Raw genomic sequence first — 18324 nt, forward strand, 5'->3', positions numbered from 1 at the left:
TATCAAAAACTATCCCGTTGTTGGCCTCGGGGTCTATGACCCCTTTTGTTGTGGCAGAGCCCCTTAATTTAGGATCTGTTTACTGAAAAAAAGTCAGGCCCTTAAGATAAACAACAAAGAGATAAAGTATGCGTGTATATATAGGCATTGCACAGATTGTGCGTCAGTCCGTCCGGCATTTATCTTTCTGTCAAAGTGCCTCTTGATATGTATTGTTTCACATACGAGGGGTCTCAGACTGCAAACTCTCCAATTAAAGATTGAAGCTGTAATTGAAGGATAACATATCTATTTATTGTTCAGGAAAACACAATACATACAATTCCATTAGAAAGTATTCACACTCCTTTCTTTCTTTTGCTGTTTTATATTCTTATTCCAAAATCCATTTCATTGGTTTTCTTGAAAACAAAAACAAACAAAGATTATGGGCAAAAAACAACCCATAATCACAAACTGAAAACTAATTTTTAAACATCTCTTAAACTTAAGAAAAATGCAAACATATTTTTTGAAACTCAGAATTAGCGGTTACATCCTGGACAGATCACCAGTCATCAAAGTGCAGCGTGGAGACAAACAAAAGTAGCTATATATGAATCCTAGTGACAATTTTGTGTGACTAATTAACCTAACATGCACTGTGTGAGGAAGTCGGAATAAAACTGAGGTCATGGACCCCCACTTCCATCACCGGATTATGGCAAGTAATGCGATGGAAAGTTACCAAATATAAATACATTTGCCAGCATCCAACAAACATTACGAGATGTACTGAAAGAGATGGAGGAATGATGACCCTGCCCAAATCATCTTGTTCAACCAAAGCAATCAATCCCAGTTCAAGATCCTTGGCGAACAAGAACCCAGCAGTGATTGAAGGACAGCTGTACTGTTATCTTCTGGAAACAGGAGAACCTTTCAAAATGCCAACCATAGTTAAAGCACTCCCACAATCCAGCCTTTATGATAGAGTAGCCTAATGTCAATGGGAAAATGTGATGGGTTTGAAGTTTTGCTGGTCAAACCAATAGAAACAAAATTTTCTTATGTGATGGCTTAAAATCTGAGTGGCATATCTTGAGAAAATCAGCCAAGACTTTTTACCTGGTTGACACTGTCCATATTGTCAAGCATTGTAATGGCAGCCTAGTGTTCAGGAGATGCTTCTTTGCAGTTGGAACCAATTGAAACGACTGCATGAAGGGGAGAGAGGGACTCTTCAAGAAAGAACCAAGATGCAGATATACAAAAGCCTATAGAGAGACCTGGGTTTTGACTCTAAACAGGGTCAAAACTATCTCAATAAAACCTTAAACAATTGATATATTTATGTTTTTACAGTGGACCCCTGCCTTTTTTGTGATTCAGCGTTCGCATATTGTTCTAAATTTATGTGGATCATATCTCTATAATTATCCATAGAACATCTACCTAATCACAGATTATTTCATTGACCATGTCTGAAATATTCAAAAGAAAGTGACTTGCTCTTGGCATTTTCAAAGCAATCAATCCAGGACCGCCATTCCCCCCCACACACCCTCCCCCCCCCTTGGTTCCGATTGGCTGCATCTGCAAGAGCAGAGATAACAGAGACTAGATGTTAGTTTCTGTGGAAGTGCTGAGACAGTTTCCACTGTGTTTACCACAGCATTATTAAGGTATTTCAGTGTTTGAATTATAAAAATTGGCATTTTTAGAGGGGATCTCAAGTATTCATGGATTTTAGCCCACTGTCCCCTTTATTTGTAAATATTTGCATTTTCTAACATTTAGAAAACTTGTTTTATTCATGTCATTGTGAGCTGTTTTGTGTAAATTGTTTAAAACTATCCTTAAAAGTCGAGATCTGAATAAGTCTGGCAAATTGTGGAAAAAGAGGAGGGGTGTGAATACTTTCCGACGGTAACTGCGACAGGTGTATTTGAACCAAAAACAACCCAGACGTGTTTATTCTGCCCAGTCAATGGGCCTTTATTATGTTTCCAGAAATTAATCCATTTCATTCACAGTCAGAGTTCAACACATTTTCACACCATCTTGCTTTACAACAACAAAATCAATCCTCCAAGTTAAAGAGAGCATTCTCTCCAAATTAAAGCAAATAACCGTTTTTAGTTCTATTACGTTCCAGAAAAGTGCCATAAAGGGGGGAGGGAAAAAAAACCTTTGAAACGGCACAGTCTTCTTGGTCCACTTACACACACCTACCACTACACTTGCAAGCTTCATCTCGAGAAAGCTCAGAGTGTCTCTGTGATGCAGAGATCAGGGCTCTGTGGGGGCCAGCCCATCCGTCCAGGAATCTTAATACTTTACGTCACAGAAGAGAACTCTACAGTTTAGCTGCATTATGCAGAGTGAATTTAGGTCCCATTATATAGCAGATGATGGTGACTTGTAGATATCTGAATATGACTAGGTTAATACACTGCAATATGTACGTTATACTGTACGATATATTCTAATGAATTTTCCAGAGTTACAGAGGAATAAAAAGCAACAAAAAAAGTACAACACAGATTGTTTTTCTTTGTCTTCTTCTCTATATGTAAAGATCAACACCAAGAACATAAAACACGGTGATTTCACAAACACTAAAATCTCTTTCAGATTTTCTAAGGTGAAGATGGAGATGTGGAGATGTGTCAGCGAGCATGTACAATACCAGCAGTACCTGAGGTCAAGTTTTCTTTAGGAGACTGGTAACACTGTTTGGTATCAAAGGTGCATGTACATGTCATCAAGCTCCTACTCTTCTCTGTGAAGCTTGCTTGCGTTTTCCTCCACCTCAGCTGCTTGAGGCGTGGCGTGCCGGGCGCTTGTCCTGCGCCGTGGCCGGTGCTCCGAGAACCAGTTGGACACAGTCATGGCAAGACGCAGGAGACCCAGGCTGATGCAGTGCACCTCCGACGTGATGGGGATGTCGGCAAAGAGAGCACGTTCCCGCGAGATGAGGGCGCTGCTGCATTCAAAGTCTTTGACAACGTTAAGGATCTCCTGCCGCTCCGCCTGCCGTGTCATCCCTCGCACATTCAGCAGGGTGGAGACGTGCTTCTTCCTGTCAGGCGGAAAGAGGCATTGAGGAAGTTAGCCAGCAGGCTGACGTTAGTGTGAAACCATCATTGTCTGGTGTCGTCAATGACTATCATAAGTGTGAGTAACAGTCAAAGCTCCCTGACTCAAGGCATCTGTTTCTGGGAAGAAGCACCAGGAAAACATGCCACATTTAATTTGGACTCATTCAGTTACGGTCAGGAACTTTCATTATTACCATTAATGTCATGTTTATTTTGGACTTTGATAATGTATTTGGATGGGAAAAGGATGGTGGATTCCAGTAAACCAACAATGATTGTCTCCTGTGCTTTTTAGCATTGTCGCCTGTCAGTTTTTTCCAAAATTGAGCTTAGAGTCATTTCAGAAGCTTGTCATTATGCTTTTCCTGCTCGGAAGCAAGCTTAGGAACTTTTTGCTGTTGGAACACCAGTGTTGTCAACACTGTCAAGAAGGTGATGCTGATCAGTTGGATGAAAAAGAGCCTGATATCGCACCGCACATTATTTAGTTAGTCTTTTTTTTTTTTTTTAAGAATTTTTTTGGCACTAGTCCTATTTATTTGACAGTAATCTGACAGGAAAAGTGCAGAAAGAAGACATGCGACAAGGGGATCAAAAATGGGAGTCAAAATCAGGACTGCCGCAGTCTACAGCTTCTATACCCCTATTCCGGTAGCTTTTGCCAGAGTTTGCAGTACCTTTGGTAAATTACTTTTTTTTTTTTTACAATTCAAACTGCCTGACAAATTCACCTAGTCCCTCATCTTTCATCTTCTTGGAAGAATCAGTCTTGTCACATGATTGCAACTAGACGACTTGCTACGCAATTTGCTACGTAAATTCTTTACCCTGTTGAGTAAAGAATTGACAAGGTGACTAGTTGGTGCAACTCCTAATTTCAACCATCTGGCCCTACCTATCACGCTCAGGTGTTATGCAATTGAGCAGGATGTCCTAGAGCAATCCAGGAACCACCATAGATCAAGTCAACTGGAGTGAACTTACCCAGGAGACCCAGGTTTTACAATGCCATGGACCAAGTAAGAAGCTGCTGCTCCAAAATCAACACCATCAAGTTTGATGGAAATGTCTTGCTTCCACAAAAATACAAATTGTATAGTTTTTAGTGAAAAGTTTGGCGATCAAACAAGGCAGTGATTGAGTTTTTTTGTCCACAAGGTCAAGAACAATATTTGTAGACCCACCATAGCTAGATAATAGACTCCTAGAGTGGATGAAAAAGGATGACTACCTCTAAGGTCATCTTCACTTCAAATCAACAGCTGGTTGAAATGTAGCAACAGCTTGGTGTTACAACAGGACAACAATCCCAAACCCACATCCAAACTTATTCTAAAATCAATCTAAACATTAAGCTTTTGCAATGGCTTTGAACACTACTCTAATAAAAAAAACCCATGCAGACTATGGTTAACAGCTGGGTCACTGCCAGGGAAGCAACCAGTCTGAATGAACTGCAAAAATATCCAACCAGGGTTATGCCAGCTGATTGGACAGTGGTCCAAGTAGGATGAAGCACACAATACCAAAGGAACGTCTGGCCTCTTTGATGTATCAGAGTTCTGCTATGTGGTAGTTTATAATAAACACAGAAGGAAGTGACGGCTGAATGAGGAGTTTATGTCTGAAGTGCCATGTCTTATCCTCTTCCACACCTCCTTCTTTTTTTAATTCTAATTGTGGCACCAGTCTGTCTCCTGCTGGGTGGCAGGAACAGGAAGTACTCGGCAGCAGCTTCCTGTCTATTCCTCGGAGACTTGTATGTCACATGCTGATAGAGGTTGCCAACGGTCACCTGAGTCATAATCTGTGCAAACAAGCGGGGACTTCTCCCGAGCCCCTGGGGGGGGGGCTCTCTTGTCTCATCCATTTTTAAACCAGACCCTTGCTGATCGCCGAAAATAGTTTGTGTTAATATAGAAAAGTTTCCACAGCGCTTTTCCTTGTTTTGATCCATTGTTTTGATCCAAAGGAGAACAAAAAGAAATCATACATGTTTTGCTTTTGTAGTTTTAGTGTCAGCAAAGCCACGGTGAGAGTGTGTTTTTTAAGCACGAAATAATAAAGGGAGTTCAAATCCGGGTTGTGACCTCACCTTATATCGGGGAACTCCTTCACCAGGACAGCCACCTCCATCTGGATGGAGGGAGTGTCTTCCAGGAGGATGATGTCAGCGAGGTGGGAGATGGTGCTGTCCAACCAGGACGCATTTGACTCCTGGAGCACAGAAAAGTGCATCTTTACAAACTCATTAAAGCGATCAGCTCATTTTTTGTTTTTGTTTTTTGACTAAATTTGAATCATGTTTTCGCAATGCTTCTTCGGCTTAAACATTTCCTTTTCAGAGGAAGCATGGAAAGCAGTCCAAAGAGAGCAACTTCAGAGGAAAAACAGATTAACGCCTCCTAAGGCCAGAGGTCAAACACTTAATTCACTGGTGAATAACAGATCTCCACCTCCGTCTTCCGAGTTTTTGTTTTCCCCTCAAACGCTCAGGAAAAGAGAGATTAATTCCTTACTTCGGCATTCAGTAAAAAATAACAGCATCCCTTTTAGACAACCATTAAAAAGTCATCCTCTTCCCCTGTCCCTGCCCAAATGTTCCCAGTCTCCACAGAGACTCCATCCCACTCCTTGCCCAGCAAGGCCATCAAGGCCAAGCCAGAGGCACATCAAAGCCGGCCAGCTGACAGGAACAGGAAGTTCCTTCCAAACACAGCAACTTCCTGTTGTCAGCCGAGGTGATGGACACTTGTTTGAACCCGCACCCAAAACGGGGGCAAATGCCACTGCGTCAAGCCCAGTCGTTGTACTCTCTCTTCCCTCCTTTGACAAGTGCTAACGTAAGCCCGACTCATCCATCTCCATCTTTGTGAAGGCAGCCATTTTTCAGGGCTGCCATCACCGAGACATGTTCTTTTCTTGTGTAAACACTGTCTGACTTTTTCCCGACCTGGTTCAGAGTTCAGAGGTCAGTCTCCACTCAGTTCAGAGGTCAGTCTCCACTCACCGTCACCCTTCTCCCTCGCCAGCTTGTTGTTTAGTTTTTAAGAATCCCCCCCACCCGGAATACCTCAACATTTCTCGTCTCTAAAGATGTAAACTTTACGCCGGTCGTGGATGCTTTCCCGTGCCTAAAGTGTTTCTTCCACATCTAACACGTGTCATTTTGCGCGTGCACATCAAACTTACCAGATCTCTAAAGAGGCCTTTCAGCTGCTTGGCCTCGTCTTGCAGTCGAAAAGCCATCCTCTTTCTCATCTTGGAGGAGGTGCAAATGATCCGTCCTCGCATAATGGCCCGGACATACTCAACCAGGACCCGTCTGTGCACCTCACCCACCAGTGTCTGCCGGTTTAGAAAAGGTAAGCAATGATCTGCTGCGTACACCATTCAACTAATTCTTTAAAAAAAAAAAAAAAAACCTTTAAAATATTTGTTCCCACCTTACAACAAGGTCGGTGAAGGTTTTTTTTACCTGATACGGAGGAGGGTCCATCCTTTTGAACTTTTTGAAGTGCTGTTTAATGCTGGCTTCAATGGCTTCAAAGGCTTCGGTGTTGTTCAGCCATTTCCTCTTCATCAGTTTGTCGAAGAAAGGCTGTAAACAACAGATCAGAAACACATTAACAAAGTGCAGTGTGGTACATTTCTGCAACACACATACACACACACAGCTCTCTGGATGCTTTTTATAGCTACCTCATACATGTACAGTCAAGGGGAAAAAAAAGAAAGTACGCCCTCTTTCTGTTGTAGGGCTGCATGTGGCAGGACAACGTGAAAATTATCTGATATCTACCAACTTATGTAGGAGCTTCAAGCATGCAAAAATCAAAAACTACACGCTTCCTACTTGTCTGGATTGGTGTTAACTGTTGTGAAATCATTATTTACCATTGAAAGACATTTAATATAATTCCAAATCTTCCTAGAAGTGGACTTCTCACTACATTCACAACAAGATCAGACTAAAAAATGCTCAGAGAATAAAAGGCACTGTGTTTTAGATTTCTGTCTGGAAGCTAAAGCTTGGCCCAAAGTGGCTCATCAACATGACACGAGCCTGAACACACTAACAACTCTACAACAGAACAGCTGAAGAAGAAAAAATTGAAATAGTGAGGGACCTTAAGAGAATCGCATAAAACAAAATAACAGAAAATAATAATAACTGAGCTATGTTGGAAATATAGCAATGTGAAAGACTCAGAAATCATACAGAGCATGACTACATGTAGTAATTGTTGATAAAAGTGACTCTACAGTACTTAGATTTTCACTTGCAACTTCAGGCCTTTATAAAGATTAATGACAGTGTGGAATCTGATGTGTCTGTTTCTACATGTGAGATTTATTTATTTATTTTTATTTTTTCAAATCAAACCCACTGTAGATCAGATCATTTTCTATATCCAGCACTGAAAAAGGAAGTACTTTCTTCTGAAAATGACTGTAAAATAAAATTGCATTATTTTAGAACTTGTCATCTTTAAAAAAAAAAAGTAATCTCTGAGGGTTTGTAATGAAATTCGCAAAGCTAGCTACTGAAACTGAACATCCTGCTGGAATATTAACATGGTTAGTAATGAGAATAAATTTTCCTGCTGACCCTGATGTGCTCAAACAGTCTGCTGGTCAGAACCCGCACTGACAGGCTGACGACTCTGTCCAGGGAGGAGCTGGCTCTCTGCGCTGACTCCTCGCTGCCCTGTGGGTCGCACTGCCTGCAACGCTCCACAAAGTTTCTGCAGCAAGCAGTACGTTTAAGTTATTTACTGCAAACCTTCCCCATCAGTAGTCAAGTAAATCATGTCACTATGGTTACGGTTGTACCTCAGGGGAGGGCAGCAGTTGACCAGCGCTATGGTCTTGGACACGTATCCGTCCCCTCTGTCTCCAAACTCTGCCTGCGTGTTGTGAAACATCTCCACCTTCCTCTGGAAGCTGGAAACATGTAAGGTTTGTGAGAAATTTCTGGATGAATGTCAACCAGAGAAGCTATAAGCAGCAACGATCGGCCAAGAACCTTGGATAGACATATCTAAACTATTTTACAAATTGTTGAAATTGTCTGAGCTCTGAACCCAGTGGGACTCCCCATGAAATAATAAACCCAATAGCAATGTGCAGATGTTTTACATTTGTGTCGTGGTTACATGTTGGGAGTTTTGGTTAACCAAATGATCTTGTAATCGAATCTCAGTTGAGAACTGTCCTCGCGACCCTGTTACCGGGTCACAGATATTACTTCCTCAGACTACTTCTGATAGAAAGTGACCACTGCAGACAATGAACAGCCCACAAGAACCGTTTGCTCATTTTTCCTGCTTCCAACACCTCAACTTCAAAGACACAATGTTCACTTGCTGCCTGATATATTCCAACCACTGAGAGGCGTCATGATGATTAGATAAAAAAAAGTGTTATTCACTTTACAGTGGTCAGTATGTTACGGCGTATTGGTGTAAATGTCTGTTCTATTCCTAACATCAGAATAAAAATGTAGTTTCCTTAAAATCATGAAAACAAACCCATTAATGTTGAGTGTGAGCCAAAATTAGAATTATTGTTCTGTTTGTGCTTTGTTTATAGCTTTAAAGTGATCTTATTGTTAATCCTGGTTCCCAAATTATAAAATCTATTCTTACGATAAAGCTTATCATCCTGTATAAATGAGCTAATCTAATTTCATGTTTGATGTGAACTCACTTGTAGAGGAAGTCAGCAAGCCCAATAAGACAACAGCGGGCAACTCTTGCACCTAGAAACTGGCTCACAGACGTGGATCTATCCAAATCCACCTTCAGCCTCTGGAAATATCATAAATAAGGGTAAGGATTTACATTCTCAATCGGAAAATTGCAAGACGTTTCGGGTAAAGCTACCAAGATGCTATGCTGTACCTGGATCACTGAGCGCGCCAGGTTGGACTGATACTCCTCTATATGTAGAGTCTGGGTCCATCGCCTCTCCTCATCATCCAGAACCTGGATCAGCTCTGTTGTCACTTTATCCTGAAAAGAAAAGTTTCCGTGAAAATACAGCTTTTCATATGAATGTCTATCAAAAATAAATAAATCTTCCTCTTACCCTGACTATACTGATGCAGTCTTCCTCCAGCCTGTCCACTGTCTGTTGAGGAAGAATAGGCTCCAGTGCAGAGTAGTGTATGGCTGTACTGGTGCCAACGATTCCTAAGACATCCCTATGGGAAAACAGACATTAACAAAAAGATGCATAATGGAAACTTAGGTATATCTTCATCAGACTGATGCATCCTGTAAATACTGTCGTCACCAACCTGTTGTAGATGTTGTAAAACCAGTCTAGCAGTGAGTAGACGTCTGTGATCTGCAGAGGCCCACTGGTGATGGTCCGGAGACGTTTGGCAACGGCTTGATGGTAACTTTCCACATACACCTGAAAGGCTGCAAATTCCTCTGGGTAAATGGACACGGCATTTCTCCTGGCCGCGTCCAGGTCATCCACCATCCGGCTCCTCAGACGCTCCAGATACGAGGCCAGCTGGCCCGCCTGAGTGTCCACCTGGTGAGGCAGGCTCCAGTCCGCAGCTTCTGCCACTGCCTGCCTCCACTTGGTCTTCAGCCGCCGAGGGCGCTGGCTGGGTTGGATGTGGGGACTCACTCGCTCTGTCCTGGACTCCTCTCTCAGAACCCAGGTGGCGTCGGCGTGCTCCTCCTGTTGGATCACTAGCACCACTAGGCCAAGGTTAGGGCCAGCACTGGGCTGGCGGAGCGACTCTCTCACCACGTCCCACATCTCCTTCTGCAAGGCTTCGTACAAGAGCTCCACATCCTTCGCCTTCCTCCTGCTAGAGTCTAGCGTTGCGTTCGAGCTGAGGGCCTCGTCAAATGATGAAGATGACAAAAGGTGGCTAATAGGTGGTGTGCCAGGACCTAAAGTAGAAGTAGGGCTGGATGCAGTTGTGGCTGGCAGCAAAGACAGGAGCTCACACTCTCGTTCCAACTCCAGAATGTGTGTGTCAGCCAAGAGAAGGTCTCTGTGGTTGACTAGCTGTAGAATCTCCAGAACTGTTGGAATGCAACAAATAGAAAGCTAAGTTTATCAGCAAAAGTGACAAGACGCAAGAGGATTCGGATAAAACGGGGGGCAGACTTTTCTGCAGTCATGATTATTGAGTATCTGTGCAAGTGTCTGAGCTATGGACTGGGTTATCTCTGCTCATTCTCTACATTCTTCTGTTCAAGCAACATTCCCTGTGGAATAAGTTAGTGGTGGCTTGGTTAAGCTTTTACAAGAACGTGGGGTGGGAGGAAGTGCAATCATTTCCTGATCTGACAGTCAACTGGTGAGCAACTCGGGAATCTGGGGACCTCTCAACCTAATCAGAGCGTTGTCTTAGACTCACAGGAAACACACATAAACCTTGAACAGGAAGTGCTGAACTGATGCTGTTTCCTTGATTCTTACCTGACAGGGGCTCTCTGGTTTTGATCACCGGCTCCTCCTCCGCCTCCTCCTCGTCGGCCTCTTGGGAAGCCTTGTCCGACATGGACTCCCTCTTGAGTTTGCCCAAGCTGATCCGAAGAAACGAGGGTCGCCTGGATCCCTCTGCCTCGCACTCTGTGCTCAGGTCCCCACATGGCAGGCTTTCCCTACGCTCCTCCTTACGGCGACCTGTGAAACTGCAGAGCATCCACAGCAGCGACACAAATTAAAACCTCCTGAAGGACTGCTCAGTGCATTGCAGAACAGTATTTGTTGCTATGGTTGGAATGCCACTTATTTACACACATCTGCTAAAGTGTGCTGCTGCAGAGAATAGCCAGCTCAGTTAAAAATAGACTAATTCAATGAGCCACACAAGTAGACAACATGTCAGGAGAAAACAAAAGAGGTACTATAGAGCCACCATGACAACATTACACAACACCTTTGAACTAAGCTTCAGGTCTAGACGATGCTGAGACATTATTTGGACGGTTTCTCAATTTTTTTGTTTCTTACAATACTTTAATTGGAATCCAATGTACTTGGCCTTATTTCAAGCTTATCCAACATTTTTTGAACAGACTGACAAATGTATGTGTGTACCAATAAATTAAGCCATATTGTTGTAGAGTCACACAATCACAACTCAAACAATATATTTGTTTTGTAGTTTGTTCCCCATCCCACTCTCCTCAGCACCCCTTCCTCACCGAAGCAGGGTCATAATCCCCTCCGAGCCTCTTCGCAGCCCTTTCTTCTTCTCCTTCTCTGCCGGAAGTGTATTTGAGTCTCCATGGTTGTAGTGGGGAAAGCTGCTCCCCCACACATGTCGTCCTGATATGCGAAGACCCTTCCCCAGTTTTCCAAGGGTTTTGAGGGGTGACACTCCACAGATCCGCTCCAGAGTCCCCCTGAGCGGCTTTGCTTTGGGGTTCCCTGCCCCATGCTTCTCTGCGTTCACTTCGTTCTCTTCCTCTTCTCCATCCCGGGAGGACCTCAGCTGGAGGTTCCCCCTGATCTCTCCCATGAAGAGGCCCATGTCGCCCCCGTTCTTCTCGTCCTCGTCCAAATCCACATCCTCAAAGGGGTTGAGGTTCTTGTTCAGGTCTTTCAGGTCCTTCAGCTCCTTCAGCTCGTTGAGATCGTTCAGGTCCCTCAGGTCCAAGTCCAGCCGAGGCAGGATTAGTTCACCGTTTGCTCTAGGGAACTCGTGACAACTCTTGGATCTTCCTGGGGGCTTTTTTAGAATAGGCATGATTGTAGGTAATCCTTAAAAACAACTGCAAAACAAGAACATTTTAGAGAAAGCCATGTTGTTCAGGCGCACGACAACTACATCCAGGGTTGAAGGTAAAAAAAAAAAAGTTCAATCAATTCATTAGTTTGTTTTAACTATTATTATTTTGACTGTGATGTAAAATCCAAACAAATTTTTGATGCTTTTGGACATTCTTTCGCAAGACAATAGTTTATATAACTGAAATCAAAAACTTCCTACTACAGCGTGCTTATGTAATGCCCCTCACAGAGGAAATAGGAAACATAGCTAAATTATAGCCATCTTATCTGACAAAACTATTTGAAGATATTTGTGTTGGCCCACCTGCAGCTTTTTGGAGAACAACCAACAAGAAGGTTCTAGAAGACGACTTACCCAAAGTGACGGGCCTGTTACTGCATTTGCTTTTGGATGATTAATAAAATGTGAATGTTTTTGTGAAAAAGTAAAATAATCATTCTCTGCAGAAACTCAATAATGTGTTTTCCTGTTGTCCTCAAAGAGAGCATGATTTTTAAGGCAAAAAAAAAATGTAAAGACTTTTTCATTCCATCGGTAAAGTACACTTCCTGTGCCTACTTTATGCTTCCTAGCTGCTTGTCCAGAGTTGGACTGGGTGAGAATTGTGCAGGTCCACCATGGACACAAACAACAATGCACACTCTTCCTCATACCCTCTGCCATTTTAGGACCACCTATAAAAACATGCATGTCTTTGGAATGCATGAGGAAGCCGGAGCAGCGGCGGGAAATCCACAAAGATTCAGGGAAAACATGCAAACTCAAAGGGTTTGCATGTTTTCCCTGAATGAATATTGCTAATCATAAACTACTAGACTCAGTGGTTAACCACCAATGCAATTAGAGTCACAGGTTGATGACAAATAATTCTATATTTTCTGTAACTTTGTGACTTTGGACTCCAACACGTGCACACACCATCCCAAATCTTTAGAAATACAAAATGTAAAATGCAAATTATTACTACCAAATATTATCCCTTCAACTGTACTTTATAAATGGGGTTCAGTTTCAATGTATCTAATATTTTCTAACAATTAATGCTACTTTTCATAAGGAGTCATCTGATTGTTTGCAAACCTTCACTTACACAAACATGCTGCTATGCGCATCTACTGTATCCTATTGTTTGCTGCTTTCTTTCTTGTTTTTGTCTTTACTAGCAATAAAGAAAGCATTCATAGCTCTAATACTAACAGCTTGACACAGACACAGTTTTATGCACAAAGCTGTGTTATGAATGAACACAGAGCTGTTACGTTTACACTTTTTGTTAACTCAGTCTGGAAGTCCCATAAGAATTATTCTGACTAAATAGCTGTAGTTTTGTCAATTTTTTGTAAAATACATTTTGGCTAAAGGATTACACATGTAAAAATATAAACTTAACAAAAAAGAATTGTAAATCCACTGAAATATTTTTGATAATCAGATTGGTTTTAAATTTTTCATTTTATTCTGCCCATCAAGCTACCTTCCACATGCAGTGTGCATAATTTTTACACATCTGAAGATTGGTTTCCAGGTTCAGACTATCACTTTCAGTAAGGTTGGAAAAACATTTTAAGGTAGTACAATAAAGATCAAATAGGTGCATAATTTAGGATTCAAAATACAGAAACCTGAATCAGGACCACTATTGAGTGAAAAATCATTTGCTGAATTTACTCTTTATGGAGAGAAATTGTCCATGAAGAGTAAAAAAACAACATTAACAGGGACACAAAACACAAGGACACAAACCAGGGAAGTGATTTTAGTTGTTTGTTGTTGTTTTTTTTTAACCTATTTTTATCATTCTTGTCTTTGTCAAAAACATGATGAATGTCAATTTAGAGATGTGTTAGAATATATTAACGAGGTAACTTAAAGACTTCTAACAGCATTATAAACGATTCAGATCATCATCAGAGTAACACCTTAATTGAAAAGTCAGTTGTGTCGGTGGAGTCAGGAGAAAAGCATCTGGGACTTACCTGAACGCTGTGCCTGTGCTGCGTTTCAGTTCAGTGTCATCTTTGAGAGTACTGGTCTTGTGAGCTGCCAGGCTGTGGGGTGTGTGTTCATGCGTGAGTGTGTGTGAGAGAGACTGATAAGTGCAAGAGCGAGTCTGAAAGTGCTGGGTGACTCAAGAGAGCAATGGGGCTGCCTGTGGCTTCCTGATGCTCTCTATTGTGGTGGAAGGTGATATGTTTTCCTGAGGAAAGACCCCCACCTCCGCCGCGCCCCCTCACCTACACCACTGAGCCCATCCTGCGCCCCACACGCACACACAGATACACCCGCACCCGAGGGACACTTCTAATTACACTAATTGCACGAGCTGTCCAGTGGAGGGGGACAGGACATACCACTTGCTCATCTCTCTAAAATGGGGTTTTGTGCTTTTTGTGACAACTGTATTCTAGAGGGCAGAAAACAAAGAAAGCAAACAACAGCCTTGAGAAGAAATTCCATTCCTACCTCAACAGCCGCTCATTAATCCCCAGCGGAAGATTTAGATGGAAGATTTGAACTTTTATGACAGTCAACTCTGCTGCTGCTGCTGTGATGTCCTGGCTTTACTGAGCAGCTTCTAGCAGCAGCAGTATGGCTGTTTACTGCCACCCAGTGTTCACGTTGAGTTATGACAAGCGCTTATAGCGCCAGGACAGCCTATGTAAAGCCGAAACATCGTTATTAAATACCATGCTAGCTAAAATGTTGCCTGTCTATTGAGTTTATGATTAACTGTTTGGTCAAACTGTGAATTTTGAATATAGTAGCTAGCACTAGCTTGTGTAAAGTTCTTACGTAGGATGCTACTGGTTAGCTAGGGTGAAATAAGCCACTAACACAACCTATTGACACTAACATTACTAATTGGTAAATGGACTGAACTTATATAGCGCTTTTCCAGTCATTTTGACCACTCAAAGCGTTTTGCATTAGAGTCACATTCACCCATTCACACTCACAAACGCTCACACATTTATACACCGATACGCAGATCGGTAGGCAACTTGGGGTTAAGTGCCTTGCCCAGAGGCACATCGACATGTGGCAGGAGGAAGCTGGAATCGAACCTACAACATGGCATAAGTTTAGCCTTTCACCCTTTTGTTATTTAAATGTCTCAGAGGTTCAATAAGGTCGTAGTAGGTTGTTGAGTGTTTCAAAATAAATTGTCTCTTCTGCTTTATCGTGTTTACTCTTAACATGCTTGCGTCATTTTGAGTTAACAGGGCCATTAACTTTATGCTGTATCATTTTCTAATGAAAGTTTGCTCGGCTCAGTCCATCTGCGTTTTCCTGGAGGTTTCTTCTGTCACTCTCATCCACAGGGCTCACATCTTCACACACAATGGAGGCGTTTAAACAACAGCCTGTTTTCTTTAAACAACTCATTTCTATTTGATTTGTAATACAAAATGCTTAACTGATGTGTGTAATTACTGTAAAGTTGAATCAAAATTATTTTTTTGTTTATACAGAAGGATACACTGTGTGAACTGGATATATAGCTATATGCATATAAATATGTAAGCTACATACATGTAGCTTCACATTAAGCATCTTCTGAATGTGATTACTCACAGTAAAAATCAAGTTTTCACTGCTCTCTGCTGGACAGATTAAGTAATGTTCCCAATTAACTTCCATCCAGTCTGACAGCTTTGATAAATCTTTAGCAATGGAAACTGATCTCATGTTATTATTTATCTGTTTATTTATTTGCTCCAATTTAGGTTTATTGTCCTGTTGGATCATTCAGTTTTTCTCAGGTCTTAACCTTCTAGCTGTTTCTAAAAGGTATAGTTAAATAATCTGGTTCCAGTTCTTTTTCATTTTGTCATTTAATTTATGCAACGCACCAATAACACTAGCAGCAAAACAACCCCATGCTGTGATAATACCGCCAAGCGTAAAAGATGCCACTTAATCTCTCTACCGTTTTTGATTACAACACACTTTAACTGTCAGTCGATACAGAAGGTGTCGTTTGTTGAACTCGGCCTGGTCTGCACCTGTCAGCCCATGCTGATATAAAAACCGGTGTTCCAACATCCTCTCTGTTTATCATCTGATCAATGCTGGTGGATCCTGAGCAAAGTAACCATCCAAGCCAATGATGAGTGTATCACACTGGATCCTCTGGATGGACTGCTGTTTTAATCAGTTTCTCCAGATGTTGTTTCCTAACTTCATAACGTTTTATTTAAAGAAAGCACACAGAAGGAAACCAGTGATTTGCTTTAAATTAAATCAGATTCAGAAATGATTTTATCAAGCAAATGCATTTTGATGCGAGTGAAAGCTGCAGGGATTATTGCGGAGTTGTCTCTAATCTCGTTTGTCGCGCGGCAGCAAACTCTGTTATGTCAACACCTGGAGAGATATTGTGAAATAAAAATATATAAATGCACTAACTTCTGTAGTGATACAATTAAAACTCGCTTTAGTTAAACTGAAATACCGCTCCCAGAAACATGCGCTCCCTTCTTCAACTCATTTCAGAGGCCTTGCAAACATGAGGCAAAACAAATAGCAAATAGTTGCATAAATTATTTTATTAAGTTGACTTTTTAACAGTTCTCTGCAGAGATGCGTCATTGAAAAGCTACAACGTTTCAGTGATCACAAAGGTTTCATTCCCAGCGTCACATCATGTAGATACAGGTCGGTGAAATTTTTTTTTGTCATACTTTAACATTTCAGATCATCAAAAACAAGTTTTAATATCAAACCAAGACAGCCTGACCGAATCTGCAGAAAGCTTCCCAAATCTTTATGTCAATAAGTAATAAGTAATCCACAGAACATCCAAAATTACTCCCAGAGCTCATCAACAACTCTTCCAAGAGAACCTAAAAGAATGCAGAACCACATTCAAAGTGGTGTAGCACTCACCTGCTGTTAGAGAGCAGGCGTTCTTGATCTGATAAGAACTTAACCAGCTTACTGGGAGAGTTAAAAACCACTGCTGTACAAACATGGTTAGGGTTAAGGGGTGATGACTTCTAGTACCAGATTTCTTTGGATAGATTTTTTTGTCCCATAAAAATTTAAACTGCATTTTGTGGTTACCTTTTGTAATCTGGTTGTCTTTGTCTGATATTAAGATTGTTTTTGATGTTCTGAAACATCAAAGAAGTCAAAGTGAAAAATAAAAAAAACAGAAAAATCTGTAGGGGAGGAAATACTTTGACAAAGCTGTGAATATGCAATGTTTTTCATTAAGTTTGTCTCATTTTCTGATTACTGAATGGAAAACCTGAACGTGTTGTTTCACTTCATGATCAGTTAGGTATCTGCAAAATAATACAAGTGTTTTAATGATTAAAAAACAAAACAGCATTTTGGTGTTTGTTTCTGGTTCTGGTTCTGCATCCCCAGAACCAAACATGGAGAAGCAGCATGCAGCTTCTATGCACCACAAATCTGGAACAAACTTCCAGGAAACTGCGCAACGGCTGAAACACTGAGTTTGTTTAAATCAAGGCTTGACCTGGACCAAATTGTAAAGGTTGGATAACTGGCTCAGAAAATCTCCAGAACCACAGTTTTTGTTGGGTGTTTCTGGTCCAAGGAAGGAACAGGGCAGAACCAGAGACAGCAGCAGAGAGACGCTGAAGCATATGGTGAGTAAAAGTCAACCCGCGTGGAAATGTAAGAGTAAATTTATGAAGAAAGGCGGCTTCTGATAGGAAGAGGCATTAAAGTCTGTAGTGTTGCAGCAGCACCAAACCAGTCAGGAATGATCCCAGACTTCCTGCTATTTTCTCTCATTCAACAATATTTTCACAATTATTCTTATAAATTATTCTGACGATGAATTGATTAATCGGGTTTTAAAAATTGGAACATTCTGCAGATTTTCCATTTAACCACTTATGCATTTTTTACGCAATATTAGAAATACATTACCAGATGCAAATGAGCAAATGTTAATTTCCTTTTCTGAATAAGGAAATGAACATTTTCTTGCTTAAAAAGCCACAGCGTAGCTTTTCTCTGTGAACGGTTGATCATTTGTAGCAAAGGATGCGCCTAAAAAAATACAGTATTTACCGCACTATAAGGAGCATCTTCAATGAATGGCCTATTTCAAAACTTTTTTTCATATATAAGGCGCATAGAATAGACGTTTCAGTTTGGGTTACCGATTTGTAAAGAAGAGGTCCCCGAGTACTTTATATAGTAGTCTGCCCCAGTCATTGTTTCACTCACGGTGTTGGTGTTACGATATTGTGCCCAATTGCTTTCTGGGTAACAGACCAAACGACAAGCTGCCGCTGCAGTCTCTGTCTCTCTTTCCCCTCTCCTCGAGAAGGTCCTCGCTGCAGCATGCAGAAAGGGGCGGGGACGGACCACTGTCAGCCTCATACCTTATATGGAAATGGGACCATTGCACTCCGGAAGTGAAGGGGGCGCTATTTTCCTAATTTCTAGTATAAATACCTTAAAGAAGCGGGTTTGAGATGC

The 18324-nt window shown here is 41.6% G+C and overlaps 1 protein-coding gene across 1 annotated transcript; it reads right to left on the minus strand.

Moving 5' to 3' along the window:
- Positions 1–1950: 1950 nt before the first annotated feature.
- exoc3l2a (exocyst complex component 3-like 2a) lies at positions 1951–14001 on the minus strand. The gene is made up of 13 exons (XM_008428345.1): positions 13836–14001; positions 11270–11839; positions 10539–10753; positions 9388–10138; positions 9177–9291; positions 8990–9100; positions 8796–8896; positions 7920–8030; positions 7696–7831; positions 6562–6684; positions 6276–6431; positions 5179–5300; positions 1951–3064 (listed from the first exon to the last, which is right to left on the minus strand). The coding sequence occupies exons 2-13, from the start codon at positions 11812–11814 to the stop codon at positions 2755–2757; spliced, it is 2796 nt and encodes a 931-aa protein (XP_008426567.1). The 5' UTR covers positions 11815–11839; positions 13836–14001; the 3' UTR covers positions 1951–2754.
- Positions 14002–18324: the final 4323 nt, after the last annotated feature.

The sequence above is a fragment of the Poecilia reticulata genome, linkage group LG14, assembly GCF_000633615.1.
Source record: "Poecilia reticulata strain Guanapo linkage group LG14, Guppy_female_1.0+MT, whole genome shotgun sequence".
Lineage (NCBI taxonomy): Eukaryota > Metazoa > Chordata > Actinopteri > Cyprinodontiformes > Poeciliidae > Poecilia > Poecilia reticulata.

What these genes read in the sequence shown, in the direction of transcription:
- exoc3l2a (XM_008428345.1), bottom strand. Translation starts at nt 11,814, where the DNA reads ATGCCTATTCTAAAAAAGCCCCCAGGAAGATCCAAGAGTTGTCACGAG. An exon ending in GACTGTTTGAGCACATCAGG is followed by an intron (nt 6,685 to 7,695) that starts GTCAGCAGGAAA and finishes TGTTGTTTACAG; the next exon opens with CCTTTCTTCGACAAACTGAT. An exon ending in TGGACCCTCCTCCGTATCAG is followed by an intron (nt 6,432 to 6,561) that starts GTAAAAAAAACC and finishes CTAAACCGGCAG; the next exon opens with ACACTGGTGGGTGAGGTGCA.